Genomic DNA, 25,370 nt, shown 5'->3' on the forward strand with positions numbered 1-25,370 from the left:
CCCACATAGAATCATAAAGTTTGGAAAAGACCCTTAAGATCATCGAGTCCAACCGTTAACCTATCCAAGTCCACCACTAAACCATGTCTTCGAGCACCACGTCTGCCCGGCTTTTAAATCCCTCCAGGGATGGGGACTCAGCCCCTGCCCTGGGCAGCCTGGGCCAGGGCCTGACTGCCCTTTCCGTGAAGAAATTTTCCCTAATATCCAACCCAACCCTGCCCTGGCGCAGCTTGAGGCCGTTCCCTCTCGTCCCAGCGCTTGTTCCTGGGGAGCAGAGACCGACCCCCCCGGCTCCAGCCTCCTTTCAGGCCGTTGCAGAGAGCAATGAGGGCTCCCCTCAGCCTCCTCTTCTCCAGGCTGAGCCCCCCCAGCTCCCCCAGCCGCTCCTCCCCAGCCTTGTGCTCCAGCCCCTGCCCCAGCCTCGCTGCCCTGCTCTGGCCACGCTCCAGCCCCTCCATGGCCGCCTTGGGGCGCGGGGCCCAGCGCTGAGCACAGCATTCGAGGGGCGGCCTCACCAGTGCCCAGCGCAGGGGCACCATCACCTCCCTGCTCCTGCTGGCCACACCGTTCCTGACACAAGCCAGGATGCCCTGGGCCCTCTTGGCCACCTGGGCACCCTGCTGGCTCATGTCCAGCGGCTGTCGACCAGCACCCCCAGGCCCTTTCCCGCCGGGCAGCTCCCAGCCGCTCCTCCCCACGCCTGCAGCGGTGCCTGGGGCTGTTGTGCCCCCAGGGCAGGACCCGGCCCTGAGCCTTGTTGAATCTCATGCAGTTGGCCTTGGCCCATTGATCCAGCCTGTCCAGATCCCTCTGTAGAGCCTTCCTACCCTCCAGCAGATCGACACTTCCACCCAGCTTGGTGTCATCTGCAAACTTACCGAGGGTGAATGAACTTAGATGCTCATGAGCCGCTCACATGGCTACAGCCTATCACACCCACCCCTGCCTGGCCTGCACGTGTCTTTCAGCGTGTGCTCCCACAGCACTGCAGCAGTCACTTGTGCCTCTCCTTCCACGCAGCCACGTGGACACTGTTCATCCGCATGTCCTACCTGTGCCCACTGGCGCCTGTGCAGGTTGAGGCAGTGACGCCATGCCTTGCTCAGTTTCCTGCAGCGGAGTTACCTGCACGCAGCGCACATGGTCCCACACCTCCTGCCCTGTCCCTTGTCTGGTCTCTGAAACTCTGTCCCTACACCGAGCCCCTCCCCAGAGCCCAGAGCCTCAGCTGTTCTCCTCTCCGTGTCCGGACTGCCAGCCCCCAGCGCCCTGATCACTGTGGCCAGGCATTGCACGGCAAGCACTGCCATGCTCTATGAGCAAAGTGGGATCCATGAATTATGCAGCAGTTTGCTGCTGCAGCACCAGCCTCCTCACTCTGCCTCTTGGCCCTGAATAATTGATATCAGTGAGCACAGCAGCAGCAGCCCCAGCATCCTTCTTGTGCCAGGGGCCAGGCCGTTAGGAGGCATGGGGCTAGGCGTGCAGGAAGGCTATGGGGACAGTCTGAACTATGGAAGGCAGGGAGTAATGGAAAGCAGAGCTCACTGGCACATTGGACAGTGGTTGTAAAAGTGGGATGGCTCTTAAGAAATGCTGACTAGTAATAACAGGAAAATCCAGAACAAACTGATCACACAGGCTGGATGCAAACCGCAGGCGCATCTACATGAGAACATGTTGTTAACACACCACCCCCGGCCGCAGCAGCCGGGGCAGGCCCGGGCCGCGGGGGGCCGCCGGCCCCGGGCGCGGCGCGCCGGGAGGCGGCTGCGAGGGACCAGCGCGGCCGCGGAGCCCGCGCGGCCCCTCCCCGGCGGACTGCAGTTCCCGGCATGCCCCGCCGCGCCGCCGGGTCACGCGGCTGCCCGCGCGGGTCGGGCGGGCGGCGGCGCGGCGCCGCTCGGCCCCGCCGGTTGTGGAGCTGCCGGCCCGGCCCGGCCCGGCCCTGCTCGGTCCTGCCCTGCCCGGCCCGGCCCGGCCCGGCCCGGCGGGCGCCGCCACGGGGGGCTGGGAGCGGAGCGGAGCGCGGGAGGGCAGCGCTGTACCCCGTGCCGAGCGCCAGTATCGGCGGGCCTCCCCGGGCGGCGGCGCCATGGGGCCGCGGAGCCGGGGCCTGCCGTGGGCCCTGGTGCTGCTGGCCTTGCGCGGAGCGGCCGGCGTCCGCCCCAGCTTCGTCCTGTTGCTGGCGGACGACCTGGGCTTCGGGGACCTGGGGAGCTACGGGCACCCGTCTTCTGCCACACCCAACCTGGACCGGATGGCTTCCCGAGGGCTGCGGTTCACCAACTTCTACAGCAGCTCCCCAGTGTGCAGCCCGTCCCGGTACGTCCCCGCTGCTCCCGCCCCGCTGGCTGGCGACTGCGGCAGGGCCCCGGGGCCGGGATGGAGGAGGCGTCGAGACAGGGCTTGGCACCCAGCTAGGGAGTTGCAGTGCTGGGAGGAGCGGGTAGTTGATAAACCTGCCGTGTCCCAGGAGGCCCAGAGGTCTGGCTGCTGTATGAGGGGACCGATCGCGTGTCCCAGCAGACAGGGGAGGTGGCAGTGGCAGCCGTGAGACCGGCTGCCAGGTCCCGAGGAATGGGGCACCCTCTGTGGAGGTTGAGCGCCACAGCCTGTGCTGTGTCCAGTGTGATGCTTGTCTCCTCTCTCTCTCTTTCAACCCTCACCTGTAGGGCAGCCCTGCTGACCGGCCGTTTCCAGATGCGCTCTGGGGTTTACCCCGGTGTGTTTGACCCAGACTCGCAGGGAGGCCTGCCGCTGTCCGAGGTCACCATTGCAGAGGTGCTGAAGGCTGAGGGCTATGCCACAGCCATGGTGGGCAAGTGGCACCTTGGCCTGGGGATTAATGGCTCCTTCCTGCCCATCCACCAGGGCTTTGACCACTTCTTGGGGGTGCCCTACTCCCATGACCAGGTGAGAGGCCTGTCAGGCCCTGAAGGGTGTCCTGGGGCTGGCTGGGGAGAGGGCCTGAAAGATGAAGCTTGCTTGAGAGCACATAGGCTGGGTTAGTGCTTGCCTGGGTGTGGGTGGCTGCATGCCGGGGAGATGGATGCTGGTGGGGAAAGCCCATCTCTCAAGTGCTCATATGATAGGGCAGTTTTGCAGAACGTGGGTGGCAGTTGTGCATGGGGATATTTGCCCTTCGTCAAGGGAGGGAGGGTCAGCTTCTGGACTATAAAGAAACATCTGAATTGCTGCCAGGAGAAAATGATGTTGGGGCAGCATGATCCTTGGGCAGTTCTAGGGTGGGCACAGACCCCTGGGCTTCTGGGAGTGGCTGCCCAAAGGGTGCCTGTAGGACCTGGTGATGGGCCGCTGTGACACTCTTTGCTCCTCTCCCCTTACTGTCCTGCAATACATGTAAAAGACAAAGTGTTATTTGTTCTCTCCAGGGTCCCTGCCAGAATCTCACCTGCTTCCCACCCGACATCAAGTGTTTTGGGACTTGTGACCAAGGCTTAGTGCCAGTCCCGCTGCTCTGGAACCAGAGCATCGTGCAGCAGCCAGTCTCTTTCCCTGATCTGGTGCCACTCTACAACAAATTCTCCCGGGACTTCATCGCTGACTGTGCCCGACGAGGCCTCCCCTTCCTGTTCTACTATGCCTCCCACGTAGGAGAGGGGGAGGGCGGCTCTGGGCCCAAGGGTGGGGAAGGGAGCCTTTGTCCTGTGGGGAGAGCAGGGAAGTGTCTCAGCTCCTGCAGCCCTAGGACTGTGCTGAGCAGTCAATATCTGCCCCTGGACGACTTGGGGTTGCTGTTCCCACACCCAGGTCTTGTGGCAGCACTGTTCTGATAATGTTCTTGGGCTGCTTCTTTCTGGAGCTTTGCCCACTTCTCCGGGCCAGGAGTCCACCTGGGAAAATTTCCCACTCTGGGGCTCCACATCCTGTCCTGGGGCTCAGCTCCTTTATGCCATTTCTGAGAGATGTTTCTGAAGCTTGGGGACAAGCCTCTTCTCATCTCATGGGTATTGTCACATATCTCCATGTCCTAGCTGGGGTGCTCACTGTCCCCGGGTGAACTGGGAACGAGATGCGGCTCTGGGAGTTTGTGTAGCAGTCTTCTCTGCCCTTTCTCCAGCATACACACTACCCTCAATTTGCAAGCCGGGAGTATGCAGGGCAGTCGCGGCGTGGGCCGTTTGGTGATGCACTCTTGGAGTTTGATGGCTCGGTGGGACAGCTGCTGCAGGCACTGCAGGAAAATGGTCTTGCAAACACGACCTTGATGTTTTTCACCTCTGACAATGGGTGAGTGGGCTCAGCAGCAGGGACTTCATCACTGATAAGGTTCTGCTGCCATGGTATGGGGGAACTGGAATGAGGCATTGGTTGGCTGGGGCAAAAGGGATGTGATGTGGCATTGCCAGGTGAGACCCCAGTGACCTGAGGTGAGGCAAGAGGTGGGCGCTGCTCTGGAGATGACCCAGTGCATGATCTGCTCCTTGTTCCTGTGACTCAGCTGTGCCTCTTCTTGCGGGCAGAAACCTCACAGGGTTCAGGCCAGGAGTGTGCAGCAGCCCAAATATACCCCGATTCCCTTCATGTGTGAGTGGCACTGGTCTCTGGTGCCCTGCTTAGGCGTGTTGCACACCTTGGCTTCTTCACCTGCCCCATGCCTCCTGCCTCACAAGGCTGAGAAGGATGGCAGTGTCACTTGCTGGCACCATGTCTCTCTTGTCATGGCCCTGTTGGCAGCATCAGGGAAGGGGTAGCATGAACATGTGAAACTGATGGTAGGTAGTTCTCTCTCACAGCCCTTCCACCATGAGAATGGCACGTGGAGGCAGCTCTGGCCTTCTGAAGTGTGGGAAGGGCACAACATACGAAGGTGGTATGCGGGAACCAGCAGTGGCTTATTGGCCAGGCCATATCACTCCAGGTGAGACTTGGCACTGCTTGTGCCTTTTGCGTGCTGATGCCAGCCAAGGCAGGGGTGTCATGGCAGCTCAGCTGCCCTGGGACAAGCAGAGGGCGGGAGAGAAGTGAGGGTGGCAGGGATGGGAGTGGGATCAGGTGCTTGAACCTTTCCTTATGCCTTGATGTGGTGGGTGACAGGAGTGACGCATGAGCTGGCAAGCACCCTGGACATCCTGCCAACCCTGGCTACCCTGGCTGGAGCAGCTCTTCCTAAAGTTGCCCTGGATGGCTACGACCTGAGTCCAGTGCTGTTTGGGTCAGGGAAGGTGAGTCCTGTGGGCTGGTTTGGCTGCCATTGTGCATGAAGCCTGGGTGCGGGGCTGGAGCTGTGTGCCTGGAGCTGTGTGCCTGATGAGTAGAACCAGCTGGCGGTCGGGAGATCCATGAGCTAGGACCTTTTGTCTGGCCTGGGTCACGTCATGGAGTTCCTGGGCTTCCTCAGGCTGCTGAGCTCTAACACCTGCAGCATGTTGCCAAACCAAACCCCCATGGCTGCAGTGGATGGACAGAGCCCCAGTAGCTTTGAGTAGGAAGCAAACAGGATGCTGCTGCTCATCAGCCTCTCCCCTCTCCGGCCACGTTCTGGCTGTAGTATTGGGGCTCCTGTGTGACTTCCTGGGGTCTCTGCCTGGTCCGTTCCAGGCTCTTCTTCAGCCTCGTGGCTGCACAGGTGAGCTTAGCTCTGCTGCTTCCCACAGAGTCCCCGTCAGACAATGTTCTTCTACCCGCCGTCTCCCGACCCGCTGCATGGCCCCTTCGCTGTCAGGCTTGGGAAGTACAAGGCCCATTACTTCACACAAGGTTAGTGCTGCCTCTTCTCTGCGTGGGTGTCATAGATGGAGTGAGAGTGCGCTTGTAAGAGCAATATGTTTATTGATGACAAAGTTTGATAGTAAACGCGACAGTGATTTAACGAGATTCGATGGCAAGGTACACTTGATTATTTACTGCATAGGGGACAGGGTCAGACAAGACTGTCAGGGAGACCCTCCCGTTGAGTCACGAGGTTCAGAGAGGACCACCTTGCTTTCTAAACTCCTTCTCAAAGAGGAGTCTAGGTGCGGCTGGATCCAATCCTAGTCCCAGACTTGGTCAACAGTTTATGTCTAAAGGATTATATATGCACAATCAATCCTTTATATCACTTAGCTAAAATTTCAAAGTTTAGCGTGCTATTAGTCACTTATCGAGGATCTGTTGCGGCAAGGAATCTCTCAACCTTGAGGAGTAACCTTGAGAGGTGTCCCTACTCAAGGGGAGATCCTGGTGTGCAGCCCACTGCTGTGCAGGAGAGCTCAAAGGGCTCTCGGGCTGCTCACTATTTATGGGGGTAAGATGATTAACTCAAAGTCATATTTACATACCAACTCCATATGTTAGTTTCTTCCAAATTTGCCTTGAGCCGGACATTGACCAGCACTGTGGTTAGGTGGACACGTTGCCTTAAATTAGCCCTTGGCTGTTGTGTTGTTATCTGTCTCCCCCAAATCCACTTTGAGCTGGATGCATCCATCACAACTGCCACTGGTGATTCTTGCTTGAGCAGGGTAATGGGAAAAGGTCAAGTGTAGGGGGGGAGGGCAGGAGGGTACAGGGGGAGCACACCACCACAGTGGGCAGCTTTGTGGAGTCCTGCGTGGCTTTGCTGTCCGAAGCTCGAAGAGAAGAAACTGAGCTACACCTGGGGGTTTCTTTTGCAGGTTCCTTTCACAGTGATACGACCCCAGACCAGGCCTGCCATGGGCTGACCCCGCTGACCCCTCACTTGCCCCCACTGCTCTTTGACCTGGAGTCAGACCCAGCCGAGAACTATGATCTGCTGCAGAGCGGCGCAGGGCCGGAGCTTCTGCAAGTCCTGAAGGAGATCAAACTGCAGAAAGTCCTTTTTGAACAGCGCATGGAATTTGGGGAAAGCCAGATCAGGAAGGGCAGGGATCCCACCCTGCAGCCCTGCTGTGTACCAAACTGCACTCCTAAGCCTTCCTGCTGCCGCTGCTCCTAGCCTCTTGCTGCTCCATCCCTTTCAGTTGCTCCACTCTGGAACCCTATCCCAAACCCACCAGCCCCCCCGCCCCCAACTACCCAAGCTCAGCCTTAGAGCTACCCTGCAGCTTTGGCTCAGTGACACCGCTGACTGATGGAGCACTGGGGTAGCAAACTGGGGGTTGGGGAGATTACTAACCCTGCTAGGAGTGCGGGTCAGTGCACCCTGTGCTCTGTGTTGGACGTTCAAGTTGAGGCCTCTTGAAAGAAACCCTTGACTTGTTCAGGGAGTGACCATGATACAGCATCGTCTCCAGAGCCAGAACAGCTCCTTTCAAACCATGATCAAGATGAAGCAAAGGGCATGCCCCAGTGTCCAGAGATCCCAGCTCAGCTGGAGGCACGCTCTGCACTCCTGGGCGGAAACTGAGCTGGGAGCTGCAGCACCATCACTTGCTAGGGGCCAAGAGCACAGCAAGAAGAGGATGGCATGGATGGTCCTGGCAGCTGCAGAGGCAGGACCTTGTGCAGCTAGTGCAGAGGGGACGTGCTGAGGTGGGAAGCAGCTTGTGATGGGTTGGCCTGGGCTGGATGCCGGGTGCCACCAAGCTACTCTATCACTCCCCTCCTCAGCAGGACAGGGAGGGGAGGAAATGAGATGGAAAAAAACCTCATGGGTCAAGATAAAGGCAGTTTAATAAAATCAAAGGCAAAGGCCATGCACAGAAGCAAAAGGAAAACAAAGATTTTATACTCCCTTTCCCATCATCAGGTGATGTCCAGCCACTTCCCGGGAAGCAGGGCTTCAGTACGTGTAGCAGTTGCTCCAGAAGGGAAGCATCATAAATAACGAATGCCCCCACTTCCTCCTCCTTTCTCTTAGCTTTCACTGCTGAGCAGATGTCATGGTATGGAATATCCCTTTGGTCAGTTTGGGACAGCTGGCCTGGCTATGTCCCCTCCCAAGATTTTGCCTACCCTCAGACTACCGGGGAGGGGGGAAATGTTGGAGAGACAGCAGCACTGCTCAGCAGTAGCCAAAACATTGGTGTGTTATCACCACCTTTCTAGCTACCAATACAAAGCACAGCGCTGTGAGGGCTGCTATGGGGAAAATTAACTCCATCCCAGTCAGACCCGATACACAGCCCAAGCACCTCCAAGTCCTTCATGACTCCAGGAGGCGGAGATGTGGCTGGTGGTTGGCAGGCCTGGTCCTCCTGTGAGGTCTGTGGGTGCTGGGGCTGATCAGTCAGGTGGACTGCAAGCACATGCCAGCCCCATGATGGAAAGGGTCTCTCCTTCTGCTCGTGAGCTTGTCCAGCTTCAAGTTCACTATCGCATTGAACACGCACACGGCGCTCCCACCAGCAGCTGGCTGTGTGTACACGCCAGCCAGGTATGCATATTGCATGCACTCTGTGTGTGTGAACACTGCGCGTTGCGCTCTGTGTTCAAGACGCGCGGTTTGGAGTACGGGTGTGCACACACTGCGGGTGTGCATTGCACCTTCTGTTTGTACCCCATGTGTGTCTGCACTGTGTGTGTCAGTGTGTGCGCACGTGCACCCTGTGCGTGAATGCAGTGTGTGTGTGCGCACAGCATTTTTGTGCATGCGCTCTGTGCATGCTGTGCGTGCCTGTGCATGTGTGCGTGTGTGTGTACGTTCTGCGCACGCCATATCCAGCCCATGTTCCTCCCAGAGAACATCTTCTCACAGAAGAGCTGGAGCTGAATCGGGAGGACTCTCGTTCCCAGGAGGTTTCTCCCATCTCAGCCCGCTGGATGTGACTGCTGTTCCCATGCACAGGTACCAGAGACTTCGTTTGTCTTCCAAAGAGCCAGATCCCATTCAAGACCACGCACACACACTTCCCTGGTGTGAATGGCAAAAGAGATTAACATGGGTAGAGCAGTCCCTTTACCAGCACCCGCTTAACACAAACAGCACAACCCAGTCCTTGTCTTCCTCTCCAGCTGGTCAGGACGGATGTTCAGCAGTGAAACGTACACACCCATCGCTCCCTAGATCCGCAAGCACAGCATGTTCACGGGTCCCTTAAATATTAGCATGGCAATTAAGTTCAGTTAAAATCCGTGGCTGGCTGTCAAGCTACTTACCCAGTAACTGGCACAGACCTTGGGTCTTTCCAGCTCGGTCTCTCCTTTTGCTCGTGAGCTAGTCCAGCTTCAAGTTCACTCGCGAATTGCACACGCCCACAGCGCTCCCACCAGCAGCTGGCCCCAGACACTCGCTGTTTCCAGCTGCTGGGGCCCTGTGACCTGTGTTCCCTTCTGCCGTTGCTGGCAGCCAGGCCTCTGGACCCACCTCCCCACCGGGCACAGAGTGGGGCCACACAGAAAAGGACTTGGAATCGCTCTCAAAAAGAAGGTAGGAAGGGCTGTGGTGATGAGGTGCAGGGCTCCGCCAAACAAGCAAACCAGCCAGCAGTTTGCTTATGTGTGACTGGCTCCTCAATCCCCTTTTCTCTCCATTTTCCATGCTTGTACATCCCCCTCCTCTTCCTTGACTCCTCCCTTTCTCTGCCCTTGTCTCCACCCAAACAAGGGACCTTTCCCGGGTTATTTTTTCCCCCTTGCTCCCAGGTTTGCCCCATCTGTGAAGAGAGTTGGTGTTTCAGGTGCCGTTAGCTGGGTCATCTTGGCCTTCCATGGCATGACTGATGCAGTTTCCTGGGTACTGCTGTCCCTGCCAGATTCCTCTCCCGAAATGACCCCAACTCTTCCTTCAGTTATCCGTGAAGTGTGGCCACCTCTCACATCAATCCCCCTTAACCACCTGCAAAATCTGGTGCGGGAATAGCAAGGTATCCACAGAAGACAAGTTGTCTTCTCTAAAGCCTGTATCTCTAAGCAGATACAGGGCACCACCTTCAGGTCCATTTTCAAAAAAACAAAGCAGCCTTGAGTCCAGTTTGTTTGGCGCCCGTTCTGGTGCCTATGAAGCCGTGCTACACCTCAAGGGCCTTTGAGAGCAGCTATTCCACTTTCAGCCAGAGCTGCCCTGTCGTCCTAGGGACGAGGTTGCGCACTCAGCTGTGTGCCTTAGGTCTAGCCCCACAAGCAGGGACAGGAGTGGGACTCGATAATCCTTGTGGGTCCCTTTGAACTCAGGACATTCTATGATTCTAAGCCAGGATGGCAGCAGGAAGCTCCCGCACCTTTCACAAGCTTTGAGGCTGCCGTCCTTCAAGCCACTGCTCTCCACCCTCCCGGGACCTAGCCCTGCTTAGCAAATGCAACGCACATGGCTGGCTCCTGCGTTTCTCCTGTGACTGCCCTGCACTCCAGCATGTGAGCAAGGCTCCACCGTACACTGTGGAAGGCAGACTGATGAGATGAGGCTGATACAGGATTTAACAAAGCCATAGGGAATGGTACATGGGGCTGAAAGCAGGAGCATCCTTCTCTGTCTGGAGCTTAAAATGGCATGTCCGTAGCCGTGCATACCAGGTGCCACAACTGCCCTTGCCAGTGTTGTCCCAGAACAGCACTGTAACTCATAGACAGCAAGGACATGAAGCCTGCCAGGGGGTGTTGCTGTGGCTGACAGAGCCAGTGTGGACGTGCTGCATCTGCATTTCACTGTGCTTTGGGCACGATGGTTGACACTGCTTGGGTATGCCTGGCTTATTTGGCTTGCACAACACTGCTTGCGTGCTGCGGCTGTAACCAGACTGGCGCCTCAACACCCAAGCATGTGCATACTGCCTGTAGTAGTTACATTCTCTGGTGTATGTTCTTTGGGAAGGAGCTGGTGGCAAACAGCTGCAGAGAGCAGGGTGGCAGTGAACTTCCCAAAGAGGCTGTGATGCCCCACTTGATTTTTTCCCTGCTAGGTGTTAGCAGGCAGTGCTCAGAGCCAGGCGCTGCTGCCTGCGATGGGACCCGCACACCCGCATCCCGCAAGCAGAGCATTCGGCGGGTGTCTGTCGGGGGTGTCCGATCCCAGCTTCTGCCTCCCCTCCTGCTTGGAACCCCCCACGTTGCCCCCCCACCCCGAGAGGCCACCGTGGCCAGCACCCGGAACCAGCGGCTCTGTGACATCAGCCCCGGGGCCAAGGGCACCGCGGGCAACGTGGATACGTGGGCACTACGTCGGCCGCTGCGCTGGTGGTGACGAGCCCCCGGTTCTTGCAGTTGCCACGTGCTGCTGGTAGCGATGAATTTGCTCCCCCTCCTCGTCCTGCTGGCCGTGTGCTGGCCTGTGCACGCCACATGGGACAGCTGTGGGTAAGTGGCCCGAGGCTCTGGGAGGGAGCTGGGGCAACCATTATGGGGTTCACTGGAGGGTGCCCGCTTGTCCCCCATGGCCACGCCACAGCTTCCCAAACCCCATGTGGGAGCCTCAGTTCCCTGCCAGCAGCCCGGCTGCCGGCACAACTCGTCTGTGGGGCTCAAGCAGAAACAGGGGCGGACGGACGCACGCCCCACGGGGTTCCCTGGCCCTGCTGTCCATGCAACGCCTTGTGGGGAGGGAAGACGGCTGCCCTTCAGCCTCAACAGCAGCAAGCCGTCGAGCAGGACAGTAATGAGTTTCTGGTTGCAGAGGGACCTGCGGGCTCCGGCCCATGGCTGCTCACTACGGCACGTGGCGCGTTGTGGGTGGCACAGATGCCCAGCCAGGGGCCTGGCCCTGGATCGTCAGCATCCAGGATCCCTGGGTAGCAGGCACGGGCCATATCTGCGGAGGCTCCCTCATCAGCCCGCAGTGGGTCCTCACAGCAGCGCACTGCTTCATCAAGGCCAGGTAAGGAGGACCGGGGACCAGGGATATCCCCACAACACTGGCAGGTACCCTGCCTGCAGCACCACGTGCTACTCCCATCCCGTTGCCTTGCAGCACGCCCAGTGCCTGGGCACTCCCGAGCCCAGCTGAGAGACTGCTCAGGAGAAGGCTGGGCTCGTGCCACTGCTTCCTAGCAGCCGCCAGCTCGACATTCCTTGCGCCTAAGGCATGCGAGGGCAGTCGCACCCTCCGTAGCGCTGCTTTCCTCTCTCCCTTGTGAGGCAGAAGGCAGGGAACCGCTGGGCTGCTGCAGCACACGGCTCCGCTCCCTCTGACCCCTCTCTCCATCTGCCTTCCAGGCACATCACCATGTGGCGCGTGGTGATCGGGGCCACCCAGCTGACCCGGCTGGGCCCTGAGGCCCAAGTGCGCAATATTAAGCGGCTCCTGGTTCACGAACACTACAGTAACATCTCGGAGAGGAATGACATTGCCTTGCTGGAACTGGACCAGCCTGCCCAGTGCAGCCCCTACGTACAGCTTGCCTGTGTGCCCGACGCCTCGCTGAGAGTGTCACAGTTGACAGCCTGCTACATCAGTGGTTGGGGTTCCACAGCTGCAAGATGTGAGTTCCCAAAAAGTGCTCGCGGCCTGAGTGCAAGCTTGGCACGCAGGGGAGACGGGTTGGGGAGGAGGACTGGCAACCAGCTGCTGGGTGTTAATTCCTTTCTGTGCTCACAGCTGCAGGAGCAACGGATGTCCTGCAGGAGGCCAAGGTCCACCTCATTGATGTCAACCTCTGTAACAGCAGCCAGTGGTACAGAGGGGCCATCCACAGCCACAACTTGTGTGCTGGCTACCCGCAGGGTGGCATCGACACCTGCCAGGTAGGGGCGTGCTACAGGTCAGCTCCCAGCAGCACAGACAGCCCTGTCACAGCCGCCCCAAGAGACCCCCGGCGCGGGCTCTGCCTGGCAAGTCACCCTCCCACCCCTGGGTCCCCACTGCTGCTGGGGCTCACCTCCCCCATCTGCACGTCCTTGCCTGTGCCCCACTTGTCCCAGAGGCCGGAGACCCTGCCCAGAAAGCCCATCCAGCGCTCTTGGCAGCCCATACGTCCAGATCCCGACCCTGCAACACCCCTCTTCCACACATCCAGGACCACTGTGCAGATAGGAGAGAGCGAGCTCTACCTTACAGGCCCACGACCCCTTCCTAGGAAAGGCTCTGGAGGCTCCAGCAGCTGAGCAGAGCCGTTCTGTGCAGTGAACACAGCTCTGGCAGGTGCTGTGAGAGAGAAGGAGCCAGCCAGAGCGCTGACAGTGGCCCCCCAACGCCACCTTAACGCTCTCGCCCCCGCTGCAGGGTGACAGCGGTGGTCCTCTCGTCTGCAAAGACAACAACGCTGACTACTTCTGGCTTGTTGGAGTGACCAGCTGGGGGACAGGCTGTGCGAGAGCAAAACAGCCCGGGGTCTACACCTCCACTCAGCACTTTTACGACTGGATCCTGGTACAGATGGGACTGCGCCCAGCAGTCACGGCCACTCCAGCGCCACAGCCAGCCTTCACCTCAAGCCCCGCTCAGAGGCCAACGCCAATACCAACACAGTCGGGCAGGTTTACACCCTGCCCATTTCCACGCCAGAAGCTGGTGGAATTCTTTAATCTGCTGCAGGAGCTCCTGCAGGTCCTGAGGGGAAAAAAGGCTTGAGCAGCAGCATCAACAGGATCCAGCGCAGGCTGCAGAGTACCACAACCGCTTCCTTCTGCGGCAACGCCTGCTGATCCAAAGGCCTGCTCCGTCCTGCCCTCTCTCCTCTGAGTGCACACAAATCCCGAAGCTGACTTAGTTCTTGAAATAAAGTTGCCATTCTTCACAGCTAACTGTGCTTCAGTTCACTTCAGTCTCCTGTGCAAGGCGAGGACTCCCATGCCCGGCACCTGCAAAATGAGGCTGCAGGCAGACAGGAGGGCACAAAGGGAAAGAGTCACTCAAAAGGGCTGAAACCGTTCCCGGTCAGAGAGGAGGGTGAGGGTGCAGTGGAAGAAGGGAACACAGGTTATAGGGGGCTCGAGGTCTTGGGGACAGCAGTTGGAACCACAAAGTATCTTAGGCTGGCTACTGGTGGGATCCCTGTGTGTGTGTACAATGCACCAGTGAACTTGTAACTGGACTCTCTCATGACCCAGGAGACAGGGATCTAGAAAGACCCAAGGTTTGCACCAATGACTGGGTAAGGAGCTTGGCATCCAGCCACAGGTATTACATGGACTTAATTTCCATACTGTTTTTTGAGGAATCTATGAACATGCTGTGCTTATGAATGTAGGGAGTGAAGGTGTGTTTCTGTTTCACCAGTAAACATCCAATCCTGATCATCTGGAAAGGCAGAACAGGACTGGGCTGCGTTCGTGATTATGTAAGTGGAGGTTACGTCTACATGGGGGCTGGTAAAGGCACTGCTCTGTCTATGTCAATCTGTTTTGCCGTTCACATTAATTGTGTGAGTCTGTGTGCATGTTTGTCTATCTGGCTCTTTGGAATGTAGCATAAGTCTCTTGAACACACAGATGGGAACAGCAGCAGCCACATCCGTCAGGCTGGGATAGGACAAGCCTCCTGGGTGTGAGAGTCCACCAGATTCAGCTCTAGTGGACCTGAAAGGAGAAATCTCATGTTCAGAAGGCTACTGGATCTGGCTGCTCTGTAACAGAATGGGGAAGGAAACCCAAAGAAACTCTGCAGCAGAGGGTGTCCACAGGGGTGGACCGAGAGGCAGCACGGGCTAAGCTGTGAAAGCAATGGGAAGGCTGGCAGGTGGACTTGCACTGTAGAGTAACTGGACTGCCTTATAACAATAGTGCAGGAAGGACGCATGCTCAAAGCTTCATAAAAAAATTCTTTAGTGTTTGTTTTCTCCAGTAGGTACCATTAAAGCATCTGGGCAGGATCCTTCCCTGCGGGTCCAAGAGTGGCTTAGCTCTCCTGGCAAGCTTTGCCTTGCATGCAGTAACCAGCAACCATGTGGATACTCTCACCCTTTCCTTGACCATCATGTGCAGTGGCTAGGCCCGAGTCAAGGAAGGTCAGGCCCAGACAGTCTCCCACAAGAAGGGGAGAGGCCCAGCTGCCCGTCACAGAGCTCTCAGGGCATCAGAAAAACCACTTTCCTCTGTGAAGGCCAGCTCTAACTAGCCCCAGAAATCTAGAGCAAAGGGAAAAAACAGACTCAGGGTCTGGGGCTCAGGCAGATGGGGGCTTCTCTTCAGGGCAGCTCTCCTCTTGATCCGACAAATTCTCACTCTTCTTCTGCAGGTCAAAGCTCTGGAAAGGAGCAGGACAAGGAACTGCTGAGAAGCATGAAAGCAACAGCTACACTCTGCTGCGGCTCTTTCAAATTTCATTCACCTTTGCCATAGGCTCTGCTTTCCCTGAGGGAAAAAAGAGCAGAGCTGCTAATCACTGAGGAGGAATGCAGTAAGTAGAGCCTCTCTTACCTCCAGTTCTCGCATGACCTCGTCCATGAAATCTCCCGAATTCTGTTTGTAAGCAACTGCCAGTTTGATAGCATCATTGAAGAGCTGATGAGAAGGAGAATGCTTGTCACTCAAAGGAAGGGGCGCTGGGTTTCTGTAACGTATGGAAACTGCTCCCATACCCCAAGAAAAAAAAACAAACTCTGCAACTACCTATAGCTACCAGGACCTCACAAGTAGCCAAACAGATGTACCAGCCCATTTTCTGCTCTCTGTGCCTACAGCAGTCTCCATGTCCTTGGACGGTAGAGGGGTCTCACGGATGCTGAGCCAAATAGCTATGTTTTACCTTCACTACATTGGTGCCATCTGCAGCAGACACAAAGTAAAAGGGCAAACTGAACTTCCGGGCAAAGTTGAAGCTTTTCTGGGTCACCTTCATATCCGCTGGGGGCAAAAAAGGGAGAAGTGGTCAGTAAGACATCACTGTAGGCAGAATGCCAACATATGCAGGAGTGGTGGAACAGATGGAGACCAGAGCCCGATTTAGCTGTCAAGGCCTCCTCACTGTAGTACAAGGCTAGGAGAGTCCTCCCCAAAAGCCATAGGGTTTTAAAAGCAATAGCATCAGCAAACAGTTGACAAGAAGACACAAAAAGAAAAGAGTTCTTGTTGGTTTATCCATGGTGCTTGACTAAATTATAGATGGATTCTGATGTGCTCTAAACAAATAATGCTTTGCAGCTTAGAACGTATCAGTTCACTTGCTGCGCAGCCACTATGAATGTTTTCCAGGCACATCCCTGTGGTTTTTGCTGTGTGTCCACATGACCTGGACACCATTGCCAGTACTCGTCATGCCTCTCCCTCCAGTTCGGCCTTTTTAACCAGAACTCCCCACTGCCCTTCTGCCATGTTACCTATATTCCTGTGAGTCAAGGGCACGCTCACAGTGGACAAATGACTCAACTCATATATTTTTACTTAACAGGCAGTTAAGTCCAGCTACTCCAACCTCAGTAGGCCAGAGGCTTTATTTCAGTTTTGGAACAAATCTACTGCATATTTACAGGACATGCTGACACAGCAGTAACAGCTCAAAGTTTTGATAGATAGACAGCCTGTATGCCAGCACAGGAGGATGGCTCCAGATGATCCGCCTTTTCTCATAGAAGCAACAGCTGAAGTAGTTCAGACTCCAAATGCTTGCCGATGAGCACTGCCCAGGCAGCTGCTCCCTACCTCTTTGCAGGAAGCTGGATCAACTGTTCTGCAGACTGGGCCTGCAGCTGTGGGCCGATCATTTCCTAGTCCGAGTGGAATACAGCAAACGAAAGCAAGGCAGAGGACGCTCTTGGAGCAGTGTCCACTCACACACAGAACACTAAGAGCAGGATTCATCTGCACAGAGGTCCTGTCTACAATACAGCTGTGAACACCAAGTCCCTTTGCCTCGGACTTTCCGTACAGTCCGGGCAATCAGGGGGTTCAAGGCTGGCTTGACACATCCCACAGGAAAGGCTTTTATTAGGTAAGATCAGTCATGCCCTAAACCACACCACTGAACCAAATGAACTTCTGTAGACTACAGTGGGAGCCCGGACACCTTATTCAGGTGCAGACACCTATTCATAGCTGCGATAATTTCTCCCATGAACATCAGCAAGGAAGCCCGTGCCTGACACTGTACTTGACAGAGAACAGCAGGAGACTGTGGTCCTAAGGGTATCTGTTCTCTCGTTGATGCTGAGCAGAAAGCTGATGCATTACGTGCTCTCACAGGATGCAGGAGACAGATCACAACCCAAATGACAGCAATAACAAATGCCTAGCTGGCGTTCCTAAGAGGAGGGAATCATCCAATCACCTGCAGAGGAAGGCGAACACTTGTGCCAGCAGGTATATTTAGACACCTTAGCACAGAGGAGTCCCATGGAAGCCTGCAGGCTGAATTAGCAGGACAAAGGCAGTTACTGACTGTATCAGGGGAAGACACATAATAGGTTATGCTCTTTTTCCAGCAAGACATCCTGCAATTTTTGACTAGGTACTGCTCCAACCAGCTTTTGGGTTCTTGCTGGATGAAATGGGCAGCATGGTAAGGACAGAATTGGAAGGACATCACTTGAATAAACTTCAAATGGAGCAGATTTGTATTTTTAGTTGCTAGAAAATCAAGGACAAGAGCCTATAAGACAGCATGCAAGGCCAGTAGAGGACACAGCTATTCATTTGGTAAAATACAGCCCTGAGAGACTAACGCTCAAGAACTCATCTGGACCTAACAGAGGAATGACATTCTTTCTCAGCCAGGTCAGAAGAGAATCACATCCCAATCCTGAGAGGTTGAAAGAAGAAGATATACTCACCATCAATTTTGTTGGCCACCACAATGCAAGGAATCTCTGGGCGGAATTCTCTCAGCTCCTTGTACCAGCTGTTTAAGTTCTTGTATGTGACTTTCCGCTGCACATCAAACACCTTCCGAAAAAGAACCAGCTATCATGAGGCCAGGAGCAGGACAGCTCCTGATCAACCCATTGCACCAAAACCAAGTCCAGAACCCAGAATTTTCCCAGGAGGACATCAACAAAGGAAACTGGCCTTTGTTAGAAAGGATGAAAGAGAAAAGGGACAATATCCAGCAAGCCTTGAAACATGCAGCCAGCCCGTTTCTTTGCATGACACAGGAAACAGCCCCTCATTTTCCTTTACATTCTTATTTTGTACTATGACAAGCACTCTATCACCCATGACTGTGAACAAGCACTGGGAAAGATCTGTTCTGCTCAGGAGGGTCAGATGTGAGGCTTCTCTGTTTTAACAATTAAAATATCAATGAAGTTGACGGATGCTCACAAGTGATGAGAGTTAGAGCAACAGTACAAGCCAAGACACCTAAGGAGTCAGGAAACAAGAGTGATTTGAGCTAATAAACGGGAAGCGCAAAGTATAGGAAAATGGAAAGGGCAGAAGACCAGAGAAGAACGTCTTATGTAGTACCCCTGCCGAACATGTCAGATCAGTTTTGTACTACATAATCCAATAGTCACATCACAGAACAAGAAAGGAATGCCTGCTCCCTCGCATCACCTCTGACAGGACTGCTTCTAAATAAGTACATTCAGTTGTATGTACCACCTTACTGGAAACACAGTGACAAAAGGAAGGAAATTTAGAAGACAGCAAAGCCAGGGAATACAGTAAGAGTGCTATCAGGAAAGACAGAAGAGAGCTAAACATACCCAACTACACTGGTTTTATCTGCTGAGAGAAGAAAGAACAATACAGGAAAGTTTTTTAAACCACTGGAAGAGACAAGAAATATAAGGCAGCGTAATCATAAAAAGTAACATACAAGCCAAGTGTCAACTGGGACTGTTATTAGTCAAAATTCCATCAGATCACAGCTGAGGCACTACCCTTACCATGATACAAGCATGAGCCTTATGGTAATAGGATGCATGCATGCTCTGGAACCTCTCCTGTCCAGCCGTGTCCCAGAAGTCTGTAAGACACAAAAACCAAGCTCAGAATGACACAGCTTTCCAAGTTCTGTTTTCCTCACAACTTAAACCCAGGGCACAAAGCCCAGGCCATCTACTCAGGGTCCCAAGTTAGGTTTCACCTCGCTAATCTGAAACACTCCAGGGCTAAGAGATTATGCAAAATTAGGACCCTTTCTTAGCTAGGCTTAGCTGTGAGCTGTGCTGACACTGAACATTGCTATAAACATATTAGCAAAAGAGAAGTCATCAGTAGACATGACTTATAAAGGACAGTAAGACAAAGCTAGTCAAAAGTGCAGAGTGATAACAGCGTATGGTACTTCGTCACTAGAGGTGACAACATGAAACAAAATCTAAACATCTCAAACCAGCTTGATTTCTGACACAGTGATAAATAGCCAGGTGCCTGCCATAGGAAATATGCCATCCCCTTTTGCAGACAGTCTAACTCTGCTCTTCCCAGAAGCACGTTCTAAAATGATGAAGGGTAAGTGAGTTAGTTAGCCTGAGACAGACAGCTCCCAATTCGTTAAATACCTTGTAGACTAGGTATCATGAAGCATACCAGAACAGTCATCAACATTTTAATGCCTTTTTCTGTTTGTGCATCTCAGGTAGAGATCTCCACCCCACCCCAACTGGATTTATAGGCTAAAATTTGTGTCTTATTTGCTGTGTAAATTTACACAGCTTCAATTAAGACCCAACAGATGTTGTTACACTTCTGTCAGCTAGACTGAAGCGTGCCACCCCACCTAAAGCCAAATAAGCCACTTTCCTTAGTGTTGACTTTGCATTGAAATTACTTTCTGACTGGATACTGTATCAGCCTTGCAGGATGGTGGCTTCTTAAACTGCCCAAAATAGAGACAAGTACTCATCAGACCACATATGCATTCATTTTGGGTAGTTTTGCTGAGCTGCTAAAATTGCCTGATCCTTTTAATGTGCCATTTCAGAATCCTCACTTACAAGAGAAAAAGAGGTGCCGGTGACCACCACCTACTGAATGTCCCTGAATTAACTTCCCAACCAATGCAGCAGCTGTCGTGAGAGAACTTGCCATGGCTTACTGAAAAACACTGCTGCTTTTATCACTATATCCTTCAGATCTTGCCTGTCATACCCCATGTCTCCAGATATACTCCAGAACATAGGAATTTATCAACCTTAAAATCCTTGGGAAAAAATAAGATTCACAGAGTAAAGAAATACACCACATTTTAACGCAATCCTAACTCTACCACACAGAATTTGGTGATGGCCACCAAGAACAGCTCAGCAGAGTAAAAATCAAATTAGCGAGGGGAGTGGTAATTCTGCACAATTTAAAGTCTTCAGATCAAACTACCTGCCTTTACAAAACCACACCTCCGGACTTCTCTGCTAGGTAGCTCGGATGATCAGCATTATGCTCGTAAAAGGTGAAGACAGAAGACACCGTGAACTCCTGTATAACGTAGGCCAGATGAATTACTTAAACTAGAGCAAGTTACTTAAGAAAGCATAAATCCATGTTAAAAATAAGTCCCTGAGATATGAATCCATACTTTCACAAGTTGCCTTAATAGTAATTTCACTTACTGGTTAAAAAAAAAACCAAAACCACCTTATCTTTTATTTGAGTTTACCTAACATCAACTAGAGTCTGTTAAATATTTCTTGCTATGCTGAAGCCTCCTTTTGTACCAAGTTCCCGTTCTCTGATGTTTTACCTTCTCCCTGAGAAGTGAACCAGACCGAGTCTCTCATCATTAGGCCCATTTTAACCATGTTTCAATTGTTCTCATGGCTCTGCTCTGAAACCTTGTACGGGGCTTAAGTGGCAAGGTTTTTGCAAGGGGCAGGGGGCTGCAGGGGTGGCATCTGTGAGAAGACACAAGAAGCTGACCCCGTGTCAGGCAGAGCCACTTTCAGTCAGCTCCAAGACAGACCCACCTCTGGCCAAATCACACCAAATCAGCGACGTTGGTGGTAACATCTTTAAGAAGGGTAAAAAACGCTGCAGTTGGATGTGCCCTGAAGGAAGCTGCAGCCCATGGAGAGCCCACACTGGAGCAGGCTGCTGGCAAGAACTGTGGCCCGTGGAGAGCAGCCCATGCAGGAGCAGGTTTTCTGGCAGGACCTGTGTGTGGCCCATGGGAGACCCATGCTGGAGCAGTCCGTTCCTGACGGACTGTACCCCATGGAAAGGACCCATGCTGCAGCAGTTCTTGAAGAACTGCACCCCATGGGCAGGACCCAAGTTGGAGAAGTTTGTGAAGGACTGTATCCCATGGGGGGGACCCCACGCTGGAGCAGGGGAAGAGTGTGAGGAGGAAGGAGCAGCAGAGGCAAAGTTTTATGAACTGAGTGCAATCCCTATTCCCTATTCCCCTGCACCGCTCGTGGGGAGGAGGAAGTAGAAGATTTAGGAGTGAAGCTGAGCCTGGGAATAAAGGATGGATGATGGAGGGAAGGTGTTTTTAGTTTTGTTTTACTTCTCACTATTGTACTCTGTTACAATTAATTGGCAATAAATTAAATTAATTTATTATAGAATCACAGAATGCTTTGGGATGGAAGGGACCTTTAAAGGTCATCTAGTCCATCCCCCCTGCACTTGGCAGGGACGGCTTTCACTAGACCAGGTTGCTCAAAGCCCCATCCGACCCCACCTTGAACACTTCCAGGGATGGGTTATCCACAACTTCTTTGAGCAACTTGTTCCAGTGGTTCCTGAGTGTCACCATCCTCAGTGTAAAAACATTTCTTCCTTATGCCCAGTCTAAACCTACCCTCTTTCAGTTTAAAACCATTGCCCCTTGTCCTATCACTACAGGCCTTGGTAAAAAGTCTTTCTCCATCTTTCTTATAAGCCCCCTTTATATACTGAAAGGCCGCAATAAGGCCTTCCCAGAGCCTTTCCTTCTCCAGGCTGAACAAACCCAACTCTCTCAGCCTCTCTCCATAGCAGAGGTGTTCCAGCCCTCTGATAATTTTCGTCAACCTGCTACAACAGGTCCATGTCTTTCTTGTACTGGGGATCCCAGAGCTGGATGCTGTACTCCAGGTAGGGTCCTGAGCAGAGCAGAGAGGGAAAATCACCTCCCTCGACCTGCTGGCCACGCTTCTTGTTACGCAGCCCAGGATCAGCTGGCTTTCTGGGCTGCGAGCACACATTGCTGGCTCATGTCTAGTTTTTCATTCACCAATACAGGGGAAAGGTACAGTGTTCAAACATGTAGAAAGCTGCTGCAAACAGGAAGGGTAAAAAACTTGTTCAGTGTCCAGGAAACACAGGAAATAACTGGTTTACCTTGAATAAAGAAGATTTGCATTAAGTATCAAGAAAGAAAGACTTTCTAGCAGTAAGAACCCTGATATGTTGGAATGGATGGCCTAAGCAGTCTTTGTCATTGGAAGTCTTTAAGTACATAATATATATATATATATGTATCGGTGAAAAGTATCATTAAGTAAAGAGTTTCTCCTGCGCAGAGATGTGCAAGATATCCTCTCGCAGTCCCTTCCAGAGCTGCAATACACTGAAAACACAGAAATTGTAGCGATACAGGCAGCAGTACAGAATATCAATTCAAGCCACAGAATAAGATAATGTTTTTCTTGAACTGCCATCTAGAACACACAGTGAACAACACTGTGCTGTCAGAGGCTAATTCACATAGGTTAAAGCAATGCTCCATTGGCATAAAAAAATAGAAAGTTAGCACTTGTGGTAAAACTGAAGTTATGGAATATTTGAGAGTATGACTGACACACAGATGACTGCTAATGCTAGGATACCTGTAGTCTATCAAAACAACTAACAAAGGTTGAGATAAAACAAGTAGTATTTTATGATAAGATCATACAGGCTGGACATATCCAGAGAAAGAATTTAAATATTCTATAAACTTGAAATATAGCAACTGGTACATACACCCAAAATAATTAGCCAATCAAAAATACCCAATAAAAGGATGACCAATAACAGAAGATTGTGTTACAATGTATTAAAAATCCAGCAACTAAAATAGTAGACCTACTGAAGTATTCTATGGCATGGATTTTTAGAATTGGTGCTGATAGGCAGCTAAATCCCACTGTAGATTATTTTGTAATTAGCATATGGCATATTTCTTCTCATTTATTTACTATATTAACAGAGTAAAGGAGTCTGAAGACAGTTTCATACTGCAGTTAAACTGATATAATACCTACCTCGCAAGAAAGAGCAAGCTCACTGCCTACTCCTCCTTCCTTTGCCTGTGCATTCCCACCTGCCCCTTTCACCAGCACTGGTGTGTATAAGCCTCCACGGTGAAATGTTTTAGGAAGCCAAATGAGTAGAAACCCATTCACTTATTTTGTGAGTGGTTAATATGCATGGTTAGCTTCCTGAACTGGCTTGACAATGGACAGGACTAGACCTATAAGCGAACGCTGGTGGTACATAAGGGAAAGGGACTGTAACTTTCATTGGCAGCTAGCTTAGCTTCATGACAAAATTTAAATCTTAGTTAGCTTAGTTCCATCACGACACTGCATCCTGAGCAACAAGCACTTTGACTAACAGAGGCTAACACAGCTAAATCAGGATTCTTGCAGCAATTACTTTGACAGGTATTCAGTTCCTTGAAAAAAACAAAGATAATCTTTGACTTAGATATCCCCTTGCCTGGAAGTCAAATGTATAGCATTACTGGCATAGCTGAAGAACCTAATAACTGAACAGCGATCTGGCCTGGTAGATGAGGGGAAAGTAGTGGCTATTGTCTACCTAAACTTCAGTAAGGCTTTGGCACTCTCTCCCATAAGAGCCTCATAGAGAAGCTGTTGACGTATGGGCTGGATGAGCAGACAATGAGGTGGATTGACAACTGGCTGAATGGCCAGTCAAGAGGGTGGTGATCAGCAGCATGAAGTCTAGTTGGAGGCCAGTAACTCAGCAGTGTACCCAGGGGTCAATACCAGGTGTGATCCTGTTCAACACCTTCATTAATGATCTGGATGATGGGGCACATTGCACCCTCAGCAAGCTTGCAGATGACACAAAACTGGGAGAAGCTGCTGATACACCAGACGGTTCTGCTGCCATCCAGCGGGACCTGGACAGGCTGGAGCAATGGGCTGACAGGAACCTCATGAAGTTCAACAAGGAGAAGCGCAAAGTCCTCCACCTGGCAAGGAACAACCCCATAGCACCAGTTTATGCTGGGGACCACCCAGCTGGAAAGCAGCTTTGCAGAAAAGGCCCTGCGGGTCCTGGCTGACACCAAGCTGACGGGGAGCCAGCAATGTGCCCTTGCCACAAAGAAGGCTCACGGCATCCTGGGCTGCATTAGGCAAAGTATTCATTTGCCTCTACTCAGCACTGGTGAAGCCACACCTCAAGTACTGTGTCCAGTTCTGGGCTCCTGAGCACAGGAGAGACACGGACATACTGGAGAGAGTCCAACAAAGAGCCACTAAAATGATTAAGGGACACGAGCATCTCTTCTGTGATGAAAAGCTGAGAGGGCTGGGACTCTTTACCCTAGCGAAGAGAAGGCTCATGAGTGATCTCATCCATGAGCATAAATACCTGAAGGAAGAACATAAAGGAGATGGAGCCAAGCTCTTTCCAGTGGTGCCCAGTGACAGGACCAGAGGCAACGGGCACAAACTGAAACATAGGAGGTTCCCTCTGAACATCAGGAAACACTTTTCCCACTGTGAGGGTGACTGAGCACCGGCACAGGCTGCCCAGAGAGGTTGTGGAGGCTCCCTCCTTGGAGACATTCAAAAGCCATCCAAACATTCTCCTGGCCTGCCTGAACCATGGTTGGACAGGATGACCTCCAGATGTCCCTTCCAATTTCAACCATTCTGTGATTCTGTGATCCCTTCATTCCCCCATTTCCCTGCCTACAAACCGCTGTTTGGCATCCCCTTGCCCACCGCAAGGAACTCCCCTGCCATGTTTTTGGATCCATATGCTGCATGTGCCCAGGGCACCGCCGCTGTTGCCCTCTCTGCACACAGCCAGAATCGCCCCGTCCCCGGGGCCCACGGAACACCTAGCAGGGCGCTCCCACTTACCCACGAGGACCGTCTGCCCGTCCACCCGAGCACGGTGCTTGTAGAGCGTCAGGGCGAAGGTGGAGAGCTGCTGGGGGCGGCTGCGCCCGCGTTAAGGAGCCGACGGAGGAGCACGTCCCCCCATCCGCAGCGACCGCCGGCGCCGGGCCGCCACCCGCTCCCCCGGCCGGGCCCGCCGCAGCTCCCCGGGCCCGGCCGCGCCGCCCGCTCGCCCCCGCCACGCTCCGCCGGGCCGGGCCGCCACCTGCGCGGCGGCGCGGGGCTGCTCGGGGTGCAGCCCGAGAACACGGACGGGAACTAGGGGCCGCGGGCGGCGCCCCGCAAGGATACAAGCCGTCGAGCAGGAACCTCTCCAGCAGCCTGCGGAAAGAGCAGCGCACAGCCGTGAGGCCGCGGGGCCGCGCCGCCCCTTCCCGCCCCGCGGGGAACCGGCCGGGCAGCGGGGCCGCGCCGCCCCTTCCCGCCCCGCGGGGAACCGGCCGGGCAGCGGCGCGCCCGCGCGGCCACGCACTTGGACTTGCCCACGGCGCTGTCGCCCAGGCAGATGATCTTCACGGTCTCCTCGGCGCCGGCCGCGGCCTCATCCCGGGCCTGCTCCGCCGCCGCCGCCGCCGCATCCGCCATGGCGCCGCCGCCGCGTCCGCGCTGCTACGCGACACG

At 53.7% G+C, this 25,370-nt stretch overlaps 3 protein-coding genes across 7 annotated transcripts; 2 read left to right on the forward strand and 1 right to left on the reverse strand.

Moving 5' to 3' along the window:
- The first annotated feature begins 1,989 nt into the window (after positions 1 to 1,989).
- ARSA (arylsulfatase A) lies at positions 1,990 to 10,908 on the forward strand. 4 transcript variants are annotated; one of them, XM_082310322.1, is made up of 9 exons: positions 1,990 to 2,328; positions 2,679 to 2,919; positions 3,399 to 3,617; positions 4,088 to 4,257; positions 4,764 to 4,888; positions 5,065 to 5,192; positions 5,625 to 5,727; positions 6,627 to 8,308; positions 10,770 to 10,908. In XM_082310322.1, exons 1-8 carry the CDS (start codon positions 2,099 to 2,101, stop codon positions 6,926 to 6,928), a joined length of 1,518 nt encoding a protein of 505 aa, XP_082166448.1. In that variant the 5' UTR covers positions 1,990 to 2,098; the 3' UTR covers positions 6,929 to 8,308; positions 10,770 to 10,908. The 4 variants fall into 4 exon arrangements, with proteins under 4 accessions (XP_082166448.1, XP_082166447.1, XP_082166445.1 ...); XM_082310321.1 differs by having other exon boundaries at positions 6,627 to 8,719; positions 10,770 to 10,891; XM_082310319.1 differs by having other exon boundaries at positions 6,627 to 9,301; positions 10,770 to 10,849.
- A 138-nt stretch (positions 10,909 to 11,046) lies between these two features.
- Positions 11,047 to 13,372, forward strand: LOC309589792 (acrosin-like; the record flags this gene model as incomplete). 2 transcript variants are annotated; one of them, XM_082310324.1, is made up of 5 exons in its annotated part: positions 11,047 to 11,163; positions 11,480 to 11,680; positions 12,019 to 12,284; positions 12,401 to 12,546; positions 13,025 to 13,372. In XM_082310324.1, exons 1-5 carry the CDS (start codon positions 11,093 to 11,095, stop codon positions 13,370 to 13,372), a joined length of 1,032 nt encoding a protein of 343 aa, XP_082166450.1. In that variant the 5' UTR covers positions 11,047 to 11,092. The 2 variants fall into 2 exon arrangements, with proteins under 2 accessions (XP_082166450.1, XP_082166449.1); XM_082310323.1 differs by having other exon boundaries at positions 12,401 to 13,111.
- A 1,487-nt stretch (positions 13,373 to 14,859) lies between these two features.
- RABL2B (RAB, member of RAS oncogene family like 2B) lies at positions 14,860 to 25,334 on the reverse strand (the record flags this gene model as incomplete). The annotated part of the gene is made up of 8 exons (XM_082310326.1): positions 14,860 to 14,986; positions 15,160 to 15,243; positions 15,488 to 15,585; positions 17,508 to 17,619; positions 18,567 to 18,646; positions 24,711 to 24,790; positions 25,041 to 25,070; positions 25,222 to 25,334. 8 exons carry the CDS (start codon positions 25,332 to 25,334, stop codon positions 14,906 to 14,908), a joined length of 678 nt encoding a protein of 225 aa, XP_082166452.1. The 3' UTR covers positions 14,860 to 14,905.
- Positions 25,335 to 25,370: the final 36 nt, after the last annotated feature.

The sequence above is a fragment of the Platalea leucorodia genome (genome assembly GCF_965183815.1).
Source record: "Platalea leucorodia genome assembly, chromosome: 4".
Classification (NCBI taxonomy): domain Eukaryota; kingdom Metazoa; phylum Chordata; class Aves; order Pelecaniformes; family Threskiornithidae; genus Platalea; species Platalea leucorodia.